Source organism: Marmota marmota, unplaced genomic scaffold (assembly GCF_001458135.2).
Source record: "Marmota marmota marmota unplaced genomic scaffold, marMar, whole genome shotgun sequence".
NCBI lineage: Eukaryota > Metazoa > Chordata > Mammalia > Rodentia > Sciuridae > Marmota > Marmota marmota.
Genome location: NW_025999869.1, coordinates 18,259,566 through 18,283,912, shown reverse-complemented (window position 1 = coordinate 18,283,912; position 24,347 = coordinate 18,259,566). Strand labels below are relative to the sequence as shown.

General features: G+C 39.4%; 2 protein-coding genes across 3 annotated transcripts in view; one reads left to right on the top strand and one right to left on the bottom strand.

Annotated features, from left to right (window-relative positions):
• The window catches only part of Gemin5 (gem nuclear organelle associated protein 5), a 44,920-nt gene extending 30,631 nt beyond the window's left edge, over positions 1-14,289 (bottom strand). The window contains exons 1-11 of one of the 2 annotated variants that reach the window (XM_015492683.2): positions 14,028-14,289; positions 13,058-13,218; positions 12,173-12,354; positions 9,133-9,284; positions 8,803-8,922; positions 7,456-7,588; positions 5,794-5,959; positions 4,756-4,968; positions 3,645-3,730; positions 1,312-1,394; positions 260-396 (exon numbers count right to left, since the gene is read on the bottom strand). In XM_015492683.2, the coding sequence (XP_015348169.1) occupies positions 260-396; positions 1,312-1,394; positions 3,645-3,730; positions 4,756-4,968; positions 5,794-5,959; positions 7,456-7,588; positions 8,803-8,922; positions 9,133-9,284; positions 12,173-12,354; positions 13,058-13,218; positions 14,028-14,193 (1,599 nt within the window). In that variant the 5' untranslated portion in view covers positions 14,194-14,289. Of the gene's footprint in view, positions 1-259; positions 397-1,311; positions 1,395-3,644; positions 3,731-4,755; positions 4,969-5,793; positions 5,960-7,455; positions 7,589-8,802; positions 8,923-9,132; positions 9,285-12,172; positions 12,355-13,057; positions 13,219-14,027 lie in introns of those variants that run through there. The other variant, XM_048782838.1, reaches the window with a different exon arrangement.
• Positions 14,290-15,774: 1,485 nt separating this feature from the next.
• Mrpl22 (mitochondrial ribosomal protein L22) overlaps positions 15,775-24,347 on the top strand; it is a 46,297-nt gene continuing 37,724 nt past the window's right edge. The window contains exons 1-2 of the mRNA XM_015492682.2: positions 15,775-15,874; positions 15,955-16,003. Coding sequence (XP_015348168.1) covers positions 15,790-15,874; positions 15,955-16,003 — 134 coding nt within the window. The 5' untranslated portion in view covers positions 15,775-15,789. The remainder of the gene's footprint in view (positions 15,875-15,954; positions 16,004-24,347) is intronic.

Below are 24,347 nucleotides of genomic sequence, written 5' to 3'. Positions count from 1 at the left end.
CCTCCCCGCCAAAAAAAAAAGAGATCTGAAAATCATAAGTCACTATTGCAATTGAGACACTTTTTTTTTGGGGGGGGGGGGCGGGATTCAAGGATAAAGACTCTTAAGATATATATTAGAACCTACAAGTTCACTCACAGCCTGCTTCACGGTATCTGCAATGTCTGACTTGACAAGCTGCCTCTAAGAATGGCATTTAGTATGCAAGATGGAAAAACCAGAGGAATCCAACAGGAAACTCCAGATCACGATAACTCACTTTGAATGAATTGGTGTCCCTGATGAGTTTGTTGATGTCAAAGGCCTCCCCACTCAACTTCCAAGGGTTATGCTGTAGGACAATTCCTTCCCCTCCACAGCTGTATAAAGTGAGGGAAGGTCTGTCTCCTTCTCCTCCTACATGAGATAAGAAAGCTTATCAGTCTTGAACTTCACCAGTTTAACTATTTGTTATTACAGATTTGACCATGCCCTACTATGAGAATTAAGAATTAAAAAGAATTATGCATTTGAAGCATTCTAATACATGAGAATAAAGTTACTGTTCTTTCCATCTGAAGAGTTATTGGGAGAAGTAAAAAGGTATACTAATTCTATGTTAAATTCTATGATGGAACACATTCACTTGAAACATTCTTCTAACATTCAAAGCTTTAGAGAATTCACATTTTCTTCTAGAAATAAGTACTTTACTTTGGGCATTTAAATACATGAAGCTACAGGATTTCCCAGGACTAGCTATAAGGAGGTATCTTCAAAGGAGTGATTTTCTAAGTATTATAGTAATCCTCTTGTTGGATGAACAGAATATAATTCCAATGCTGCTTGAGTTCTGATGATACTATTTATCCTCTCCACAGTAAGGCGATTACTATGGAAATTTACAGTTGTTTCATTGTAGTTAAGGAAAGTGTATCAAAGACTTTCGTTGAATACACTCAAAAAGATATTATGAAAGACCCATCACTTATGGGAAAGACAAGACTGAGGGGCTAGAAGCGGGAAAGGGGTGAAAAGTAGTAGTCAAAGGCCACGATCCAGCATGAGAAAACTACGTAAAATGAAAAAGTTCAGTTTAAAGACAGTAATGCTTAAGAGTTGTGGGGGCAGTCTGGAGAAGCTTATAGGTAAATGTTTTCTTCTGCAATTCTAATTTGTAACCTGCCACTATTGCTTTCATGGACCCCTAGGACTAGCAGACAACCAAGCAGTCACTGCACTAGAACATTTATGACTCTTTCTTACTTTCATATCCTAGAATTAAATTGAAGAAAAGAAATTATATTTGTTAAGAATGGCTCAGACACTTACCAAGTGACATTGGGGGTACGGGTGGTCCCCAAGCTAACGTGTACACAGTCTTCTTATGATATGTGCTAGAAATCTGGGGAGGTCTTTGCGGGTAAGGAGAGGTGGAGAACAAATAAAGATTTAAACTAAAAGGCACGGTGAAAAATACACCATATTTTTCTCAAAAGTCCCTATTTATAAATTTAGTTGCTGTATTATAGAAAAACTATTGAGCATTACTTTTCTCCAAATATTCAACTATAAAAAAGCAAACATTTAAATAACATACAACATAATAATATCCCATCATAACCAAAATGATTAAGCCCTAAACATATTTCACCCAGATAAAAATGTTACTCCCATAGCACTTGCCTAGCACACACGAGGCCCTGGGTTTGATCCTGAGCATCACATATAAATGAATTAAATGAAGGTATTGTGCCCAACTACAACTAAAAAGTAAATATTAAAAAAAAATATTACTCCCATACATCTGGCAAGTTTGGTATGCTTTTTCTCATATCTCCTGCTTTCTTTCTTTTTTGGACTGGGGATTGAACCCAGGGGCTCTTAACCACTGAGCTACATCCCCAGCCTGTTTTTTACTTTGAGACAGAGTTTCACTAAGTTGTTTAAGGCCTTGTTATGTTGCTGAGGCTGGCTTGAACTTGCAATCCTTCTGCCTTGGCCTCCTGAGTTGCTGGGATTACAGGTGTATGCCACTGTACCAGGCTAAAAGGTAATTTAAAACTAAAATATTTTTGAGATATTTTGTATTCTTTTCTAATACTAATACTTCAATATATTTTACACTTATAGCACATCTCAACTTGGACTTAGCACTTTTCTGGTGCTGACTAGTCACCTATGACTAATGACTACTGTAAAGGGATAAGGTTGCTTAGCTATGACTTGCAGTTGATAGCAAATATAATAGGGATGATAGGAATATACAAATGAGTTAGAAATCACCATAAGGGAATAACTAGACAAGTATAAGATATGGAGTAATCTATTTATCTAGGGGCTGGGGCTGTAGCTTGGTGGTAGAGGTCTTTCTTGCCTCACACGCCTGTAATCCTTAGTGGCTCAGGAGGCTGAGGCAGGAGGATCGAGAGTTCAAAGCCAGCCTCACCAACTTAATGAGACCCTAAGAAACTCAGTGAGACACTGTCAAGCACCCCTAGGTTCAATCCCTGGTAAAAAAAAAAAAAAAAAAAAAAAAAAAAAAAAAAAAGACTGATTCTAAAGTTCATGGGAAATGTAAAGGGCCTAAAATAGCCAAAGCCCCTTTGATGAAGAACAGCCAGCCTATGAGAGCCACACTTGCTGGCTTGGTACAGCTGCAGTGGTCAGGAGAGGGCAGCATTGTTCTTAGAGCAGAACAGAGGTCCCCAAAGTACACCCATGTGAGAACCGGGCAGTTTCCTCAGGTGCAGGACAACTGACTCAGTGAAGAAAGGGCAGGCTTTCCCTAGTGGTGCTGGGATATCTGCACATCTAAATGCAACCAAGACAGAGTTCAACTATGCTTTATACTGTCTGCAAAAAATAACTCAATGGATCATAAACCAAAATATAAAACCTAAAAGTAAGCTGAGCGTGGTGTCTCACACCCATGACCCCAACAACTCAGGAGGCTGAGACCTGAGAACTGCATGTTTAAAGCCAGCTTTAACAATTTAGTGAGACTCTAACTCAAAATAAAGTAAAAAGGGCCAGGAATGTAGCTCAGTGGCAGAGCGCTTGCTTAGCTTGAGTGAGACCCTGGGTTCAATCCCCAATACTGCAAAAAACGGTTAAAATTTTTTAAATAAATAAAACCTAAAATAAAAAAACTTCTAACATAGGAGAAAAATCTGTGTTTTCCTGCATTAAGCAAATATAATACCAAAAGCACTATCTATAAAAGAAAAACAATGATAAAATTGGACTTTCCTAAGATTAAATCCACCAGGTGCGATGGCACATACCTGTAGTCTCAATAGCTCAGGAGGTTAAGCCAGGAGGATGATAGGTTCAAGGCCAGCCTCAGCAANTCTTCCATTTTTTTTTTTTTTTTTTTTTTTTTAAAGATAGAGTGAGAGAGGGAGGGAGAGAGAGAGAGAATTTTTTTTAATATTTATTTTTTAGTTCTCGGCGGACACAACATCTTTGTTTGTATGTGGTGCTGAGGATCGAACCCGGGCCGCACGCATGCCAAGCGAGCGCGCTACCGCTTGAGCCACATCCCCAGCCCAGAACCTCATTCTTCAAGTTAGAATTTTTTGTACATTACGTGTATAAACTCAAATTAAATCCATCACTGACATTTTGGTGAATTGGCCAAACAAGAATCAAGTATTGCTTACTTGCTGGAGTAGGTGTCATACAATCCCACTTTTCCATCATCAGTTCCAAATGCTAAGCAACCTTCCTTGTTTGGGTGCCAGCACAGCTACAAGAAAAGAGTTTCCAAATGAAAATATATGAGAAAGGGGACACACTGTTATGGGAATCTTAAGCATCTAAGCATTCAAGTGGGAGACTTTCTTGCTGTTGATTTCTTTTAATTTTCATTGTTTAAAAGAAAAAAAAAAAGATAGATTAATAGCAAAGTGAAAGTCATCTGTAATTTCACCATGCAAAACAAAAAATAATTGCCAATTTTGTTACCTTTCTTTTCAGACATTTTTGTGAATAAACTTAAATACTTATGATAGAAAAAACATGACATATTGTAGACTAGGGTAAAAGATTCTAGAATAGGGGCTGGGAATTCAGCTCAGTGATAGAATGCTTGCTTAGCATGCATAGAAACCTATCCCTGGCACTATAAAAAGAAGAAAAAGATTCTAAAACAATTTAGAAAATACAGTTTAATTAATAATTAATAAATTTGGAATGATGTATCTCAAATTGTCAAGACTATTTCTCTGGGTCATGGTAATGGGGGCATGGAGTAGAGGGTATTGTAGAAAAGAAAGTCTAGTTTCTACACTTCGTTATTTAGTGTTCTTTTAGAATCACCCATATTTATTGGGTTTAGACTAAATAGCCAACACAGAGGTATCATTTTAGAGAAAACAAAAAATCAAAACATGTTTTCTACCCCGCATTCCATTTTATAATTTTTATAAATGATTAACATCCTTCCACAGTTAAAAAAAACTCACTACTATTTTTAGTAATTTGATACCATTCTAATATGTAGTTATATTATAATAATAATCTCCCATAAATACATATTTAGGTTGTTTTTAATCAATTTATTTCTGTTAGAAAACATGACAAGTAAAACAAAGCCTTAACAATTTCAAACTCTGAATCTAGGGATGGTGAGTTTGTTTGGAGGATTCTGCTTTCCTAGTTTCAAACTTCATCAAAAATACCTTTAAACAACTTTTGATTTATAACAGAGTTCACTTAAATGAGTGGATATTCTTAAAAAAAAAAAAAAAAATTCAAAGAAAGTATCCTTACCGCTGTAACCTTGGACTTGACACCCTGCCAAAAGTTTTTCACATCATAGTTGTTCTTTATGGAGAGAGTGTTCCACACACGGATCATGCCATCCCCAACGCCTATAGCCAAACAGCCCACATCCACAGGAGAGAAAGCTAGGCTGTAGGCAAACCCACCGAGGGAAGGCAGGGTCCAGCAGCACTCCAGTGTGGCCAGGTCCCAACATTTTACCTGGAAAGATTAAAAGTTAGGGCCTAAATATTTCAAAAAAGCAGAGAAATAGGAAAAAGACTCCAATATTCCAAATGGGAATAAACTCATAGTGAGCAAGGACAATGTAATTTAACCATTCAGTAGGAACTGGAAAAAGCATCTCTTAGGGGAAAAAAATCAGCAATAATCACACAGCTCAACAAGATCTTGGAATACATTTATTCCCAGAGATGTCCAGTGAATTCAGGGTCATAGAATAAACCAGAACCCAGACCTCCCATTTCCCAGAGGTCAGTGGTCTTTCCATTCCTGGTAATCTCCTCATTCAGCAAACTAAATAAGGAGGAACACTTCTTCAGCATGTGGAAAGATGGGAGTTACAATCTAAAAAGCAAAATGGCTTACATTCTAGAAGTAGAAAGTTTTTAGTTATTACCTAAATAGAGAGACTTGAGAGAAAATAAAGTTATGAGCCCAGCTTAGAAGCAGAACAGCAAGGTCATGGGCTCCAAATACAGCCAATTCTCCCTCAGAGAGATTTCACCACGAGCAGATGATTCTGCTTCTTAAACTACAGATGGGGATAAGTCAAAGCATGATGATCTTATGCGCCCTTCTGAGGACACTTCTGCTCATCTTTATCATAAGCACTTTAGCAGAAAAGCATGTTGGTGGTTCCTCACATTTCTCCTCTCTGTGCACTGCTGATATATAGAGTGCCAACTGGCAACAGCACCTCTAAAACTTTAAGTAGGGAGGCGGTATGAAGACCGAGACTTTCTAATCCCACCCAGATTGCAAATCCCTATTTTACAAAGCTGATGAAATCTAAGCAGTTCTTACATCTCTGTCCATTGATGTGGAAAGAAGCAGCTGCTTGTCGTCCTCAGTTTGCAAAGGACATAAATTAAACACGATTCTAGAATGATTCTGTCCTTCGGATGAAGTGCTAAAGAGGGTATATTTCCGTCTCCAAGACTGAGTGAGATTCCAAAGCAGCAGTTCACCCCTGTGAAGAAGAACACAAGCAATCTAAAGCAAGGATTATTGAGTCAGAGTCTGAGTCCACAGTTGTAAAATAATTATTATTGGTCCTTTGATAAAATAAAAATCAACATGGCTGCAGAAGGGTCAAAAAGAGAGCCATCTTCCTTTTCTGAGCCTTAAGAGATTCGCTGCCATGCAGAAATGTCACAAACCGAATCTGCCAGAGGGAAAATACTTGACTGCCTATTTGCCTCTTGACTTGAACATTCCAAAGGACTGGTAACATTTATGACAACCCTGCTCTGTGACAGTTTCCAACTGCTAGACCTGCTTCAATCCCCCAGACAATGCTAAGTGGCAGGTACCCACTTCTTGTTAGAAAGTACAAACCCATGCATTTCCAATTTGCAAATCTGTTTTGCACTTGAATAAAAGTAGTTTTACTTTTCTTTTAACCTTGTTTGTGATCTTGATTCACACCTTTATGGAGAGAAAAGCTGCATTTTCTGCCATATTCACAAAATATTTCTTGAAGAACACAGAAAATCATGAATGCCTACAGAAAGAGAAGCAAGTAACATGGACGAGAAGTAGGAGGGGTGTTTTATTATGCATGCTTTCATTCTTCTTTGAAATATGTAAATGTTCTAGACTAACTTTTGAACAGAGTTCTCTACCAGCTTTAATTATAAAATACCATTATAATCTGAATAGCTTCAAAGCTCAAGAAACAATCTCTTTTTTTGGATATTGGTGGAAAGTAGGGTCGTGGTTAATATTTTGGAAGGACTCTATGTGTTTTACCTGTATCACCTCATTTAAAGGAAAGAACTTGTCTACTAAATTAATTTATCATCTTCAGCAACTACGCATTTAAAATGTCTATGGCTTGCCTCTCCCACCCAAAGTGCATGCTGGTCCCCTGGGAGCCTTCCAGGGGCTCAACTGGGGGGCATGACATTCTGCCAGAACTGAAGTGGAAGATACCTAGCTGCAGAATTAATCACTTGCTTGCTCGGCAGGAGAAATCCCCACGCCTTTTGGAGTCTCAGAAGTCTTCTGGATTGATAATTGTGGTGTGAAAACAGAGGAAAAATGGTTTGTATTTTCCCATGGAAAGTGCTCAATCAGTTTTGTTACTGAGTGGTCACAGCCATGCTATGGGACAAAAAATAGTATCACCCTCTATGCCTCTTGCACACATAAGGCAGGTAAGCAGCAGGTTGATTCTGAAATTCAGATGTGTCTGACTTCAGAGTCAGATACTCTTTAACTCCAGGCTTACTGTGTGTGTGTGTGTGTGTGTGTGTTTTAAACAATTTTGTTTGCAGACAGCACAGGTCTCATGATTTTTACATTTCAACTGGCCCATCATAACACAAATCAATACTTGGGTCATAATGGGCCACTTGTGTGTGTGAGACCCATCTTCTGTGTCTCTAATGAGAAGCCTAGGAATCTTGAGGCCACACAGGAAAACAAAATTTATCAGAAAAGGTATGACCAAAGCAGACTTACCCAAAACAACTGGACACCAGCTGCGTTGGCTGATCCCTGGGCCAGTAGAGTGTCAACCATAGGCGCTCTTTGACGGTTGGGTCTACACCCCCTCCTCTTCTCTTCAGAAAAGGTAGTTTCAAAATCATCACTCCTGTAGGTGAAATGGCCAGTGAGCACGAAAGACACTGAAACCATCAACTTAAAGACAATACATGATCTGCGATTTAAAGGTTTGTTAGTTACTGACAATGAATATACTATTTTCCCATGGAAACATTATACATGGTGATTAATACCAGCTCACCTACCTTTAGGTCAAGCAAGATCTTCAGGCTGTCTTGGCAACCCAAACACATTAAGAATATTTCTTTTGGTCTGGAAAAATGAGCTCCCAATTAGAACTGAGAACTCAAAGTGGTAATGCAACCCAAATTCAGAGCTGGAAGGACAGAGAGCAGGAATCCTCCTTCTGTTGGTCATAAATCCCTTTGGCAGACAACACATTGTGACAGGGGAGCATCTCTGTCAGCACTAAGCTGGTGGTTCCTAATCTGTACTGGGTGTTAGAACCACAGGTATAGTTTTAAAAAATACATGTGTCAGGGTCCAGCATCTAGATTCTGATTCAGTAGATTTGAAGTGGGGTCTAGGAGCCTATATTTTTCCAAAACTCTCCAGCTGATTCTGCTGCACAACCAGAACTGAAGGCCACTGTATTACACAGCTGTAAGTTTAGAGGTTACCCTGCTCGAGGGATTCCCATCCAGATGCCCACATGTGGATTTTTAGCTTCTTTGGACAAAGTGAGTGTTTGTATGTAAACACATATCTATGCTGGAAATACACACACACACATATCTATGCTGGAAATACACACACACACACACACACACATACACACTCTTATTTATTTAATTATTTGGGTGGTACCAGGGATCAAACTCAGGGTCTTACACAAGCTACGTAACCTCTCTACCACTAAGCCATATTCCCAGAATATGTTATTTATTCTGCATTTATACAGTAGAGATCTTTTTCTTTCCTTTGCCTCAGGTCTTGCCAAGTACCAACATTCATGTCCTTAAATTTGTCTTTCTCTCCGTGGCAAATAGTGACCCTTCTATAAAGCAGGGGTCCCTGCCTTCTCTTAGAATGCATCATAAACTCTAACACTCAAAAAAATTCAGAGTACAAAGTTTTAGCACAGGCTAAACCAGGGCAGCGATTTTTATATACAGGAAAGTAAAAAACAAATTTCGGACAGATGAGGCACTCTCAGAACAGGAAGACAGAACAAAAGAACAGCTAATTTCACTGGATCAACATAGCTTATATTACAAAAGAAACATCCAACATCAATTTTACCTCGGCCTCGAGAGCAGCTCCAGATTCGAATGGTCTGGTCTTTGCTTCCAGTCGCTAAGTAACAGCCTTTTGTTACTGGAGTTTGAGCTATAAGTTTCCCATTGGGGATTTCAGGCTCTTCTAAAAGAAAGAGGGTAATTTTGTTTTTATTTTGCATTAAACATGTACTTGTGAAAGAAAAATTAGTTTCCAAGGGTTCCCAAAACTTAGCGATCACTTTTCATAGGTCTGGTATGTGAAATCTCAAGTTTTAAATGTAATTCAGACAACCGAAGTCTACCTACTTTGTTTTTTAGGTCTAAAGAATACTCTCCTTTCATTCATCTCTACCTGAATTTTCCTCTTGGTTTATGGATAAACAGTCTTCACCAGGCAGGGGACACCAGGCTATGGAGTGGATTTCATCATCGTGGCCTCGAAGCCTGTGAATAACTTCTCCTTTCTTACTGATGTCAATTATAACCACTATGCCATCCTTATAGCTAAAAAAACAAGAGTTAGAAATATTAGTGAAAAATGAAGACAGATAGTCTCTCTAGTAAATATTCTTGCTTAGGATTTATCACTGTGAACTTCTAAAAGTTATGTAGGTGCATTTGGGGTAGGGGAGAAGGAGAAAGAACAAGAAATACTTCTGTTGTTTTTCCTAAGTGTTTGATGCTTCCTAGTTTTGTTAACACCCTTCTCCATGTTGCCTTTCAAAAGTTCCAGCAGTGGAGCATACTTTTATTCTAAGGGAACTGACAGGAGTTCCAGTTCTGATAGAAGTCCAGCAACTCCTCTAAATTAGAGATGAATTTATTCTAGTTCTCTGAAAAGTTTCCTTTTCATAAATGACACTACTTTTCTAACTGGAAACTGAAAAGCCAAAGCACTCAATATTCTAGATCTGTATGTTCCATGGTGGCCATTTTATGAATCTAGAAAAAAACAGAGACATTCTAAGAGCTTTAAAAATATGATGAATTATTTCAGACACATAACAGAATATCTACCACCTAGCATAAGAAAAAAATAATTACCAAAACATCTGAAATACTTTGCTTTACCACATAGATCAAACCTCTTTTTCCCCTTCCCAGAGATAAATCACTATTTCTTAACTTTGCTAGCCTTTTTTGGGTATATATTTTTAAATATAAAAGAGAAGTAGTCTGTATATCTAAAAACCTCATAGTAAAGGTATCATGCAGGTTTATTTGCTAATTTTTTTTTTTTGAGCTTGCTTTTTCCACTCATTCTGTTTCTGAATCATCCATGTTGATACATGTAATTCTAGTTCGTGGTCAGTCATTCACACTATTGTATGTATGAATCCTGTATTATATGGACTACATCACAGTTTACTCACTCAGAGTCCTTTTGAAGGGTTTCCATTTTTTCTGCCATTACAAACATAAAAGCTGCTACTAATGTACTATAACAATTTCACATGTGATGCCTAGAAATAGGACTGCCAGAATGTAAGATATGTGCACCATTGCTTTACTAGATAGTGCAAAACTGCTTTCCAAAGTGGCCATATCTACTTACACTCCCTATACAACAGATAATTCTACAGGGAAAAAACAACACTGCAGATTAAAAAACAAGCAAAAAAACCCCAAGAATATATCAATCTTTTGACTACCTGGACTTTGAAGATCATCAAGTTATACTACCTGTCACGAGATCCAGCTGTTTTGAAATCTTGAGTTAAGCTTTCTGGGAATAATGTCTTAAAGATCATCTATAAACAAATGCTTCTGAGCCAATCTTCTGTGCCTGACGATGCAGTTCCCTCCTCCTTACAGACTTTACTTCTAAGAATTGCTGCTTTTTTCAAGGTTTATTTGATTCAAGTTTCTTTGACCCCTGGACACTACTACCCTTTCTGCTCACTCTCTAGTACCCTCACTACAACAATGCTCCCACTTCTTGAGACTGCCCATCTACAGACCCCCGATATTTTCGTTACCACTTGCCCTCACCCATCTTCCTACCCTTCCCTTCATGCAGAACAGATTTCAGGATCCATAATTATAATTGCTCTTTAAAACACTACAATCTCCCTTTCTTCTCTCCCTCAGGGTTATTTATTCCACAAAACCCCAAACCTTGTTGAATCCAAAGATCTCCTTTTTCAATCGATTTGACTAATTTAAATTCATGACCATGGTCCTTAGCTTGGCCACTCAGCAGTGAACACTGAACCACCAATTTCCCTAAGTTCATTTTCCTATTTTTTGGAGTGTTCATGCCTTCTTCTTGACCCTGAACTTGACTCTACCTCTTTCATTTATGCTTCACAGAGAAAATCTGAAGCCACAGAATGGAATATTCTCTACTTCCAAACCTACCTGTAATTATTTCCATATTCATTTTCTCTTTCAGTACCGAAGACTGAACCAAGGGGCGCTCTATCACTAACTACCTCTCCAGCCCTTTTTACGTTGAGATGGGGCCTCACTAAGTTGCTGAGGCTGGCTCCAACTTGATATCTTCCTGCCTCATCCTCCCAAGTCTCTGGAATGCATGTATTACCACACTCAGCTTATTTCCATATTTTCAACTGTTTTTTATTCTACTTGTTATCTAAATCCAATCTCAACTTTTCCATAACAATCTTCTGTATTTATCAGTTTACCCTCAATAAGCTGCATCCCCGCCCCATTATGGCAACATGTCCTTGTATCTTTCATTTAATACTCTCTTGATCCCATACCTCCTCTCTGCCTTCATATCCGTGCACACTTTTACAAGTGTGTTAGGATAAGTTAATAGAAATAAAATTTCTCACACTTGGAGAAAAATTTATTTCCATTAATTTATCCTACCCCAAAACAAGTCTCTCACATCCACTTCCCTCAGACTTTCATCTCTAACATACTAGTGGAAATACTTATGTGAAATCTTCAAAACGGAGGGAATAAATATCTTTGTGTGAGAAGTACATGGACTGGAGAGGGAAGGGGATGCCCACTCAGGCAGCTCATGTGGAACAACCTCAGTGATCAGGAAGAACACAGATCCCAAGGCCACATCACTTCCCCAACCTAATGGGAATGACTGGAACCAGAGACAGCAGTCCTCTGGGAATCATAAAAGATAGTGAGAAAAAAGTGAAAGAGGACATTTCTAACATTTGAAGGTTGACTGGAAAAATCAGATAAGAAGAACAAGGAAAGCAGAGTACAGCAGAAAAGAAGAAAACAAAGAGGGAGGGAGAGAGATAGAAAGACTTAGAGATCAAAGGAATAAATGATCCCAAGGGCTCAGGGGAGCAGTTAACATCTGTATTCGAGGAATAAAGGCATTGGAGAAGGTAATGCAAATGAAAAATATGAGCAAAAACAAAGTAAACTATCCATACAGATGGCAGAGCACTTACCCAATGGCAACTAAATCTTCATGATGAGGTGAACAAGTAAGACAGAAAATTGTCCTGGGTTCTATAAAGAGGTGCTGGCTGTCATTTCTGTTAAACCAATAACAGAAAACGATTCCTTTTTCATCCCCAGATACTATTAAGTCCTTTACTCGAGGAGACCAATGCAACGCTGATATTGTATGCTTCAAAACAACAACAACAAAATATTTGTTTCTGATTTGTCAATGCCCAATTTTTACTTATTTTTAACCTGTTTCACAAATAAGCATAATGTTAAGCATGATATAGGTACTTCATAAATACTTATTAATGCTACCTGTTTAGCAACACTATATTAACTGTAGAAAAATTTGGACTACTGGGGAATTAAAGAATCATTAATTTTTTTCCTTCCTTCAATGTAAAGTTCTTACAAAGTTTAAGCAGGTCTTTTCCTTTCCTTTGTTCTCTTAAAAGGCAGGTACATCATGTAATCATCTGTTTTAGAAATGAGTTTCAGTCACTCATTTATAGTTTATACCAGGTGTATATTTTAAATGCACAACCAACTATTGAATATTTTAGACTTCACGAGTCTTATTGTCTCCTTTGCAACAGAATTTTGCTGTATGAAAGCAGCCATAGAAAGGATTTAAATGTGGCTGTATTCTAATAGTTCTTTGCAAAAACAGGTGGCACAGTAGTTTGCTAACTTCTGATTTATAAACAAAATACGCAGCCTCTTTAAAAAAGTTTTGAGACAACTTACAATATAGGGCTTCTTATTTAATTAATGAGTACATTCATAAGTTACCCTGCAATGATAAGTTACCAAAACTATTTGAAACAAAAGAACTCCCAAAATATACATTAAAAACATTATGAGAAATCAGCAAGCCATGGTACCTGATGGAGTGCATGTTCTGTCACAACTGTTTTTGTCTCTACATCCCAGATTTTCACAGTCCCATCATCGGAGCTGGTGGCACAGAGGTTGTACTGACCAGGGTGATGAGAAAACGTGAAGCCAGAGACTCTTTCAGTGTGTCCCACCAACTCTCCTATGACTTCAGGTAAAATTACACTTTAGGTTAATTAAACTGCTATCCCAAATTCCAGACAGAATCATCCTGTTGTTGGATGATAAGTTAGCAAATGCTTTGGAGTTACTTAATCTGTGTATAATAAAAATACCCACAGACTTATAACCAGAATCCTAGGTGCTTGTACTGGCTCTTCAGACAAGTCATTTTTTCCCTTTGAACCTCAATATTCTCAATTGTAAAATAATGTTGATATCCCTTGCTGTGCTTAGTTCACAGGCTGGGGGGCAACTCAAAATAAGAAATATAAAAGCCATTCAACTTCAGTCTGGCTACAGGTAGTTTGAAATGGAATAAATATCTGGCATGTCATATTCTAAAGCATAATCAAAACCTAGTTTGGAGCTGAAAGCATCTGACTCTACCCATTTATCACACGGAACCAAGAGTGTCACATAATTTTGCAGGATCTTGTATAGGGGCTGCAGCTGCAAGCAGTCCCCAACTCCTGGAAGGCTCCCAGGGGACCAGCGCGCACTTGGGTCGGGGAGGCAAGCCAAGACATCTTAAATGCCTGGGTCTGGACACTGCTAACTTCAGTAAGCTAGCGGTCCCAAGTGCGAGCGTCGGGAGGCGGGACCGCTCGGCCACAGCGTGGTGGGGATCATTCTTGGAGACTCATCGCGACTCATCTTAGTGACTTTGGGCAGACCCCTTCTCTCTGCCGCAGTCGCAGACTATCTGGAACTATAGGAAAAGGGGTGACTGGAGACGATCAGCCGGCGTTCCGGGGGAGAGCAGGAGGGCTGCGGCCCAGAAGTGGGGGGAGTTACCTCGAAACGCGGGAGTCCCCGGGGTCGTGCCTGCTCCCGGGCCCACGCGCACAAGGAAGACGGAGGTCCGGGCCGCGAAACCGAAGAGGCCCCCGGGCACTGCATCGCTGCAGCGGGTGCAGTACCAGTTAGGAGAGGGCGGCAGCGTCCGCGGTTCCTGCCCCATAATCACCGGCAGCCGAGGCAGAAGGAAGCAGCTACAAGGACGGATCTTTAGCAGCTCCACGCCGCAGCCGGGAAGGGGGCGGGGTCTACTTCAAGCCCCGCCTCCTCGGGCCGCCGCTACGGCGCGCGCCGAGGTCCACACGGCAGCGCGCGCTACTTTCCCGCTACCTCTGGGCTGGGAAGGGCGGGGCCGCGCCGCGCTCACTGCGCTGCTCCTCCCAGCCTCGAGGAAGGCAAGAGTACGCCCAATCCGGTTGGAGGGTTCTGTCCTGCCTAAGCTCAGCCCTGAGGTTAACTATTTTCACTTCCCACAGCAAACCAATTAATTAACGGTTTAGACTGTTGGAGCCACCTCCGCCCACTGCCGCTTTATTCTTTGGCCCTGTGCGATCACTGGCCCATGCGAGGGTACCTTGCTAGTTCCAGACATATTTTAAAGACATCTGTAAGAATGTAGTCAACGAAAAATTAAAATATGGGTCAGAAATCAGAAAGGGAAGGAATAGTTTTTGCAGCTGGGTCGGAATCCTGATCCTGGGATTTTGGTATTCAAAGATTAAAGAGGAATGGAGTGCCTCTTTTGGTTTGCTTGATTGTGCGCCAACTCTGAAGGGAATTGTATGCGGTTAAATTCTGTGGAGGAAAAAGAATGGAACTCCTTCCAACTCAAACATGCCAAAACGCTCATATTGTGTTCCACAACTGTGTTGTTTATTGCTTGTTCGCACTGGGTACCTGGTGGCAAACAGAAACCTGAAATACCTATCCTCAGAATAGAGATGTCAAATGTATTGGGATGTCTAGGGGCACTAACTTTGGAGGCCCAGAACCCTACATTGATCACTGGCTTTGCCAGTGCTTAGGCGAGACTTTAACCTATCCAGAGTATGTTTCCCATTTGAAGATGTTAATCCTTGCCTTGTTGGATTGCTGAGATGAATACACGAGGTTTAGTGAAGCGGTGGCCAGGCACATTGGCGGTAATAAATATCTGGCAATAAATATCCTTACCACTGTTCTACATCTCTTGGATGTAGGGGTTAGAAGATCATACGTCGTATTTCAGGTATCTGTTCTTTTAAAAGGCTTTACACGACTTCCAATAACCTTTACAAACTTGTGCCACAGGGAGTTATTTCTGACAAGAAAACTCAGGTCTATTTCGGGGACTCTGCACCCTTACTCCTTTCAGACCACTTGTGAGATGAGGCTTCATGATTTTTCTGAATACTGGTGAATTTCTACAAATCCACCATTTTTCGGGTTTTTTTTTTTTTTTTTTTGGCTCTGAAGGTAAAGCCCAGGGACGCTTTACCACTGTTCTACAACCCGAACCATTTTTATTTTGAGGCAGGATCTCTTTAAGTTATAAGGATTTCGCTAAGTTGTTGAGGCTGGCTTGTGAACTTGCGATCCTCCTGCCTCGGTCATTGGGATTATAGGCTTGCGCCACCGCGCCCCGTTAGCTTTCGGTCTTTATTAAGTCATTCAATTTCAAGTCAGGCTGGCCTGGCTATACTTTAAACCTGGGCCGTGTCTTTGCTGTCTCCATGGCAACACTGCTTCCGGGTGAGGGGGCCAATCCTGAGTATCGCGCATGCGCCTTGCCTCGCCGGCCTTTGAACTCGGAGGCTTTCGCCGGGGGAGGGGAAAGATGGCGGCGGCGGTCCTTGCAGACTTTGGTAAGAATTGCTTAGTGGTTCAGGGGCAGGAGAAGGGTTAATAGGGGAGTGCGAGTTGACAGTTTGTATTAATGTTGCAGGTGCATCATGGATACAGAGCCTGAGGAGCCGGGGGAAGCTGGCCTTGGGGTAAGTCTATCGCCTTGGCGCTTCATTGGGGCTCACGGCCACCTGACTAGTCAGTGTCTGCTTCTGGGTCAGTCTGTGCTTTAGGCTGTCCGGCCACAGAGGTGAACTAGATGGCCTGAGTCTGCCCTGTCACCCCGTTTTTCCACCGTAGCCCCCGGCTGTTCTAAATGTGTGTTTTTAGCGGCCGCCTGGGTCTTTCTGAACGCCATGTCATTCTCCCCCCTTACCTATGGGAGAGACTAACCTTTTTGCTTACCTCTCTGGTCACTTGCTTACGTGGGCGGGAGCTCTGTTGTGGACAGTCTTGGCTTGCAGGGTACCCGACTTGTTGTGACGCGTTGGATGCATTATCACTTCCTCCTAACTTTCTGCATACATAGTAGGTACAGCTTTACCCATTTTTTTGGAGAAAAAAATTGAAGCTTTCAAACGTGACCACTTTCCCAAGGCCACTCCGTTATGGGAAGTTTTGAAGCTTTGTACTGTACTCCGCAGAGCATTCTGTAACCTCAGGACAAAAATGTTCTTTAAAAGTGAGGAAATGTCATGGAATTGGGAGCTGGGAAGAATCCTGTCCTCTTCTGCTTGTCTCTTCTGCAGTACAGTATTGATATTGGAGATGGATAATTTGATTGTAAATTTTCTGATTGGTTCATTTTTTTCACGTTTATTAGTTCTTGGTTCTGGAGACAGATGAATTGGATATGAATTGGGTATGAATCCACCTATTAACTGTGTGATTTAGGAAAAAAGTTACTTATTCTTTGTGTAAATTATCTCTTATGTGATATGAGTGATGTTATCACCTATTACATACATTTTATTTTTCCCTTGCCTGAACCTAGGGCCATTGGAATGCTAGGCAAGCTCTCCACCACTGAACTACACCCACAGCCCTTGTAATATTTTTAAATGAGGATTAAAGGAGATAGTGCTTATGAATTGTTTAGTACAGTGCATGTAATAATCCCACCCTAAGTCTCAGCTGCCATTAATATTGTCATTACAAGTTATTATTAAGTTTTTATTATATTTAACTGTGTCCTAGGCTCATGAGTCCTAGGTGGATGAAGAGGTAAGCTAAAAAAGGCGAATAAGAAGCACTGGCTCTTGGGATTTGCCACACTTTGCTTTCTTAGATTACTTCTGTTACTCTGCCCCCCAACTATGCTGTTTTCTGAATATTCTGTTCATCGACTTGCTTCTTGGTTTTTCATGCTGTGCTCTCACGTCTTGTCTATAACAGCAGGCCTACTCATTACTCAAATCCCTGTTCAGATATTTCCCCTTCAGAAAGTTTTCTCAAATCTTTCTAGAACTGGAGAAATTAATTTTTCCTTTCTCTTAGCATGTGTGCCTTGTTTAATGGCTACGTGTATGTGTGTGTTTATATTTCTGTGCCTTTACTAACTTGTATATTAGAGTGGTAGGGACAGTTGACTTGTTTCTCTTTGTAATTCTTATATAGGGTCTTAAAAAATATTTTGGTAATGTTTGTCAATTTCAATTGTTTTGTGCTGACTTATACTAGGAAACTTTTTTTGGTACTGGGTATTGAACTTAAGGGGGCTTTACCACTGAGTCAATTCCCAGCCCTTTTAATTTGTATATTTTTGGAAACAGGGTTTCACTAAGTTGTTTAGGGCCTCACTATGTTGCTGAAGTGTGCTTCAAACTTGAGATCCTTCTGCCTCACTGTGGGAGACCAACTTTACACATGACTGAGTACACTCCCTGGCTGGGTGCTGAGGCGCTCAGTTGCAGAAATGTGCCAGAGCTTCCCCCCCCCTTCTTGGGTTTGAGGGTCAGTGTCTTGTGCATGAGTGTATCTTGTTACAGCCCCATGGGTGATGCTATGCTCACCTGTTCCTTTGTAATATAACCCCTTGCCCTATTTAGGATAGAATCTTCCATGGAAGTGCCTTGTGTGTGTCCCCTTCTCTTACTGTGCCCTTGGGTGTGGCCTACCCAGGTGTCAGTCAACCTGTTGACAGTGGACATCATGAAGATACTCAGCCCCCTGAAACCTGACCCCTTGCCTCATTTGAATAGCTTCCCTCAATAAAAGGGGTCAGCGAGTGCTCTCGCTCTCTCTCTTTCTGCGGACCCTTAAGGTCAGAGGAGCCGTCACAGCGACCCCAAAGAAAAAGGTATTTGTGTCTCTTGTGTAGCTATTTCATGCAGCCCAGTTAGCCCAGTTTAACTGGAGTGACCCCTGAGCCTTTTAGTCTCGAGAACAGAAACCCGGCGCCTCAGCCTCCTGAGTCTCTGGGATTACTGGTATGTGTCACCAAACCTAGCTTATACTAAAACTTTGAGTAAATAACTTGAGCAATTTGATTTCAGTTTTTCCATTTATGTCATGATACAAGAATGTGTTAGGTAATCTGTATGGGTCTTTGCAGTTCTGAAGTTATATAATTTTATGAATCCTCATTCTGGACTTTCTAATCGGGGAAATGACTATATGAAAACTAAGTAAAATGGTGTAACTAATGCTCACATTAATCATGTAAAATCTTTTTTTTATTATTATTAAAAAATAAACATGGGGCTGGGGATGTGGCTCAAGCAGTAGCGCGCTCGCCTGGCATGCGTGCAACCCGGGTTCGATCCTCAGCACCACATACAAACAAAGATGTTGTGTCCGCCGAAAACAACTAAGAAATAAATGTTTTAAAAAAAAATAAAAAAAAAAAAAAATAAAATAAAATAAACATGACTGTTTAAACTAGGGATTTAACCCAGGGGCATTTTACCACTGAGCTACATCTCCAGCCTTGTTTATTTGGTTAAGAAAATAATATTGTTGGCCAAGAAAAGCTTTTCTATAATCTGTGTTTAGTAGCAGACTGACAGGTTTCAGTCTTTTAATTTAAAGTCTAATATTTTACCATTGGGTGCTTTTGGTAAGTTTTGTGACTTATTGAACATTACACAGTTAATTTAGGTAAAGTTAGTATTTAAACAAAAAATTTTCTGGCCTTAAGTTGTACTCCATCACATTATAGGGATGGCAAAGTGATGGGCTCAGAAGGAATTTGTCAGGTGGATCTTTTTTGCAAGGGGTGATTTTAAAGTTTAGAGAATGAAATAGTATATTTTGGTGGTTTCAAAATAAAAGGGTTAGTGTAAAAGTGTGAGGGGTCTAGTGTTTAAGCTGTGTATAGGTTAAAAATTTCCACAATGAAAGCCAGGTTCGAATTGACATGATTTAAAGTTTGGAAAAATGATGATAGCAGTATGATATATTCGAATAACCATTGGGCTGCAGGAGGTAGGTCTGGATTTTATATGTATGCCTAGGACATATGTTGTGGCCTTGGGTAATTTGCTTAACTTCTCTGAGGCTCAATTTCCTTATCTCAAAAATAAAAAAGAATGAGAATAGTATCTACCTTAGAGAATATTGTGAGAATGAGAATGAAGAGGCTAATATGTAAAGATGTCTACTGTAGTATCTGGCCCTGTGGAGGTGTGGTGTGGGGATGATACTGCTATGAAGTTCTTTAAAGGAACCAGACTTTATGCTGAAACCATCAATAGCTACTCTGTACTCTTTTACAAGAGATTGCATGTCTTTATTAGCCCTGTTTACATAGAACAGTTAGCAAGATGATAAGAACTGGGACATAAATTAGTCTACTTTTCTGTTGAGCCAAGTTACTCTTTAAAGACTTTTCTGAAGTAGAGGGTAGAAGTTTACCTTTAGTTTTCATTTATCTGTGCTTTTAGTATTCTGATTGCCATGACTAATGGATTTTGACAGTTACAATGATTTTGTGTCCTCTTAATTAAATCTTACCTCATGACTTGATGAGTTGTGTCCTTTAGGAAAATGGTGCATAAATATGAGTCATACATCTCTTTAAAAGTGTAAGGAAATCGACGAAACATCTTTGTGATAATTGCATTTCTAGTTTTGCTTATAATTTCATAATCTTCCATGTAGACATCATGGATTGTTTTCCAATCTTTATCTGCTATCTTTATGTTGCCTTTTTCTTTGTGTCTGTCTCAAAAGTTCCTTTGCTTCTTGCATAAAAGCTTATGTAGTTGTGTTTATGGCAAAATAACAACCCAGGATAAGCTCCTTGCTTTTAAGATCCCAAATGGGGTCACATCTTTTGCCATTCAGATCCCAGGGGTTAGGATGTTCACATGTCTTTAGGGCCATCATTTGGCCCACTGCATTCTCTTTCAAAAGAGGTCCTGTGGATCATTTTTTTTTTTTTTTGAAGAGTAATGTATTTTATTAAAGTCAACTGATTATGAATATTAATTACATCTGCAAAGTATCTTCACAGCAACATCGAAATGAGTGTTTAAAAAACTAGGTACCAAAGTCTAGCCAAGTTAACACATAATAACACATGATATAATATTAATCACTGTTAAAAAATATGCTTTTTTCCCCTTAATATATTTTGCAAGTCATTCTTCATTGATAAAATTTTATTATATGAAGGTATCATAATCATATAATTAGTCTTTAATTGTTGAATATTCAATTACTCTTTGCTTTTAAAAATATTGCAGCAAATATTCTTTTTTTTTAACTCACCAATCATTTTTATTTTTGTTTTATTTTTTTCCTATTTTTTATTGGTTCCTTTCAGTTATTCATGATAGCAAAATCTATTTTGATATATTTATACAAACATGGAATATATCTTATTCAATTAGGATCCCAGTCTTGAGGATGTACACATCATTGAGATTCACTATGGTATGTTCATATATGTACATAGAAGTTCAGTGTTATAGCAAATATTCTTTTTTTTTAAATTTTTTATTGTTGGTTGTTCAAAACATTACAAATTTCTTGATATATCATATTTCACACTTTGATTCAAGTGGGTTATGAACTCCCATTTTTACCCCATATGCAGATTGCAGAATCACATCAGTTACACATCCATTGATTTACATATTGCCATACTAGTGTCTGTTGTGTTCTGCTGCCTTTCCTATCCTCTACTATCCCCCCTCCCCTCCCCTCTTCTCTCTCTACCCCCTCTACTGTCATTCATTTCTCCCCCTTGTATTACTTTTCCCTTTCCCCTCACTTCCTCTTGTATGTACTTTTGTATAACCCTGAGGGTCTCCTTCCATTTCCATGCAATTTCCCTTCTCTCTCCCTTTCCCTCCCACCTCTCATCCCTGTTTAATGTTAATCTTCTTCTCCTGCTCTTCATCCCTACTTTGTTCTTAGTTACTCTCCTTATATCAAAGAAGACATTTGGCATTTGTTTTTTAGGGATTGGCTAGCTTCACTTAGCATAATCTGCTCTAATGCCATCCATTTCCTGTGGATCATCTTAAAGCATTTTTTTTTTTCCTACAGAAAGATGCCCTGTAGTCACACCTTTACTTCTGCTACTACTCCAGCCTAGAGTGTACTTCACTTGGTCTCTGTGCAAGTCTTGGTTTGTTCAACACTCAGCTTGAGTCGCATTTCCTTAAAGTCTTCCTAATTTCAGCCCTTATGTTTTTCCTTTTTTGGCATCTGAATGCCAAATGTATATATGTGGTTAATTAACTGAATCTTAAATCACTTGCGGGTTGGAAATGTTTTATCTCTCTGCATTCTCATCACCTAGAATAGTACCTATGGTGTAAGAAGAAATAGAAGTGTATATATAAGTTGATAAAATGTAAGCCATCCTGAAGAGATCTAAGTTTTACTCTGGAAGGAATTGGGATTCATGTTTTTCTTTTCCAGTGCCAAAAAGGAATATTAATTGCAAATTCAGCCTAGTACAGATTTCCATCTTTGTGTAATAGCATAGCTTGTGTGCTTTTCCAAATGGTTTTCACTGTTTCAACTATTCTTTAGAACTAAATGAGGCCTTTAGAAGTTCTGTCTACTCATGCTATAAGTTTCTGATTAGAAAATGACTTAATACTCTGAATAATATAACAGTGATCTGAAAGGGATAATGTCTTATTGCCAAATGATATTTGACACCAAAGCCTTCTCTTTGTTTATATTTTGGGTCTGTGAAATAGGAAGTTGATCAAGAATATATGTATCTCCAGGCATGATGGCACCTGTGTGTAGTCCCAGCTACTCAGGAAGCTGAGGCAGGAGGATCACAAGTTCAAAGCCAGCCTGGGCAATATAGCAAGTTCCTATCTAAAAATAAACAATGAAAAGGACTGGGGATATAGCTCCGTGAGATAGCACACTTGGGTTCAATCTCCACTACTGAGAATGAAGAGGCTAATATGTAAAGATCTCTACTGTAGTACTGAAAAAAACCACATGAAAAAAGAAAAAAAGAATATATGTATGTGCTTGTTGATTTAGTCTCAGATTATCCTCAGAGAAATCTAGATATGTTGTTAGGAAAGGGACCTTATGAGGGTCAGCAGCAACAAATTGGATATGATCCTGCCATGTACTCACAAATTGCTGCAGCTGCGGTTAGGGCATGGAAAACTTTACAGGGGCATGGAAATTTACAAAGTCAATTATCTAATGTAATACAAGGAACTAATGAACCTTATGTTGAATTTGTAGATAGGCTTATACAAACAGCTACCAGAATCTTTGGGGATATAGAACAAGCAATGCCATTAATTAAACAGCTAGCCTATGAGCAAGCAAACAAATGGTGCAGGGAGGTCATTAGACCATGGAAACATGAAGATTTAAACACATATATTAAATTATGTAGAGACATTAATGAACAAGGGCAAGTCTTGGCAGCTGCAGTACAGCAGGTTTTAGGTACCAGGCCAAAAACATGCTACAATTGTGGACAAACAGGACATTTTAGAAGGAGTTGCCCCATAGGAGGAGGGTTTAACAAAACTGGATATGATCAAAGGGGTAGAATACCGGGTATTTGCCTATGATGCCATAGAGGGAGACATTGGGCTAATGAATGCCGTTCTCAAACCACCATAGAGGGTACTCCGTTATCAAAAAACGAACAAGGATCAGGTGTTTACCCATGATATCGTGGAGAAAAGCATCGGGCTCCATTGCCAAAAAATGGACAGTGGGGCCCAATGCTCCGGGGCCCACAACCACAAATATACAGGGCAATGGAGGAACCCAGCAACACCATCAGGGTAGTGCCCAGGACACATTATCCATTAGATCCCTCATTAGACAAACCAGAGGGAGTGCAGGGTTGGACATCTGTGCCTCTGCCAGAGCAGTATTAACTCCAGAGATGGGAGTTCAAATCATTCCCACAGGGGTAAAAGGACCTGTTCCTCAAGGAACAGTAGGCTTATTATTAGGACGCAGTTCTTCTACTCTAAAAGGACTTATGATAAGTCCTGGGGTAATTGATCCTGATTATGAAGGTGAAATAAAAATTATAGCCAGTTCTCCAAGGGGTATATCAGTAATTTCACCAGGAGATAGAATAGCACAGTTATTAATAATACCCAGCCTACATGATAAATTTTCCAGCCGTACTATAGAAAGAGGTTCTAGGGGATTAGGCTCCACAGGTGNACATATGGAAAATATGCATTTGGATAGAATTGATATAAGTTTGCCTTTATTATTTATTGTACTACCAACAAAAAAATACTCCTACAGGAGTATTTTGGCAAAATGCCAGGGCCATTCCGACTCGGCTGTGGCTCTCAACAGAATATATGTATGTGCTTGTTGATTTAGTCTCAGATTATTTCTTAATATTGTTCTGTTGATACTGATTTTTATGATTTGTTCTTATTCCTCTATGGTGGTCCAAAATCCCTGTTATATACGTTATATCATGGAAAAGGAAAGTAACATAGGGACAGGAAAGAATAGAACATTCTTTAAACTGTTGCTTTAGGGCTATGCTGATTTGTTTCAAGAAGTTACAGACTGAAGGTCTGTGTGACAAATCACACTTGCAGATGTGTGTAGTTTGCTCTGCACGGTGTAAAATCTTCTTTTTATTTTTTATTTCTTTAATATTTATTTTTTTTAGTTGTAGTTGGACACAATATCTTTATTTTATTTTCATGTGGTGCTGAGGATTGAACCCAGGGCCTCACACGTGCTAGGCAAGCACTCTACTGCTGAGCCACAATCCAAGCCCAAAATCTTCTTTTTAAATTAACATTTAAAATGGGCAGTTTTGTCAGATGAGATGTGGTGGCTCTGCTTGTCATCCCAGTGACTGAGGAGACTGAGGCGGAAGGATCATAAGTTCAAAGCCAGCCTGCAACTTAGCAAGGCCCTAAGCAACTCGCTGAGACTCTGTCTCAGAATAAAAATTAAAAGGGCTGGGGATGTGGCTCAGTGGTTAAGTGCCCTTGGGTTGAATCCCTAGTACCAAAAAAAAAAAAAAAAAAAAAAAAAAAAAAAAAAAAAAAAAAAAAAAAA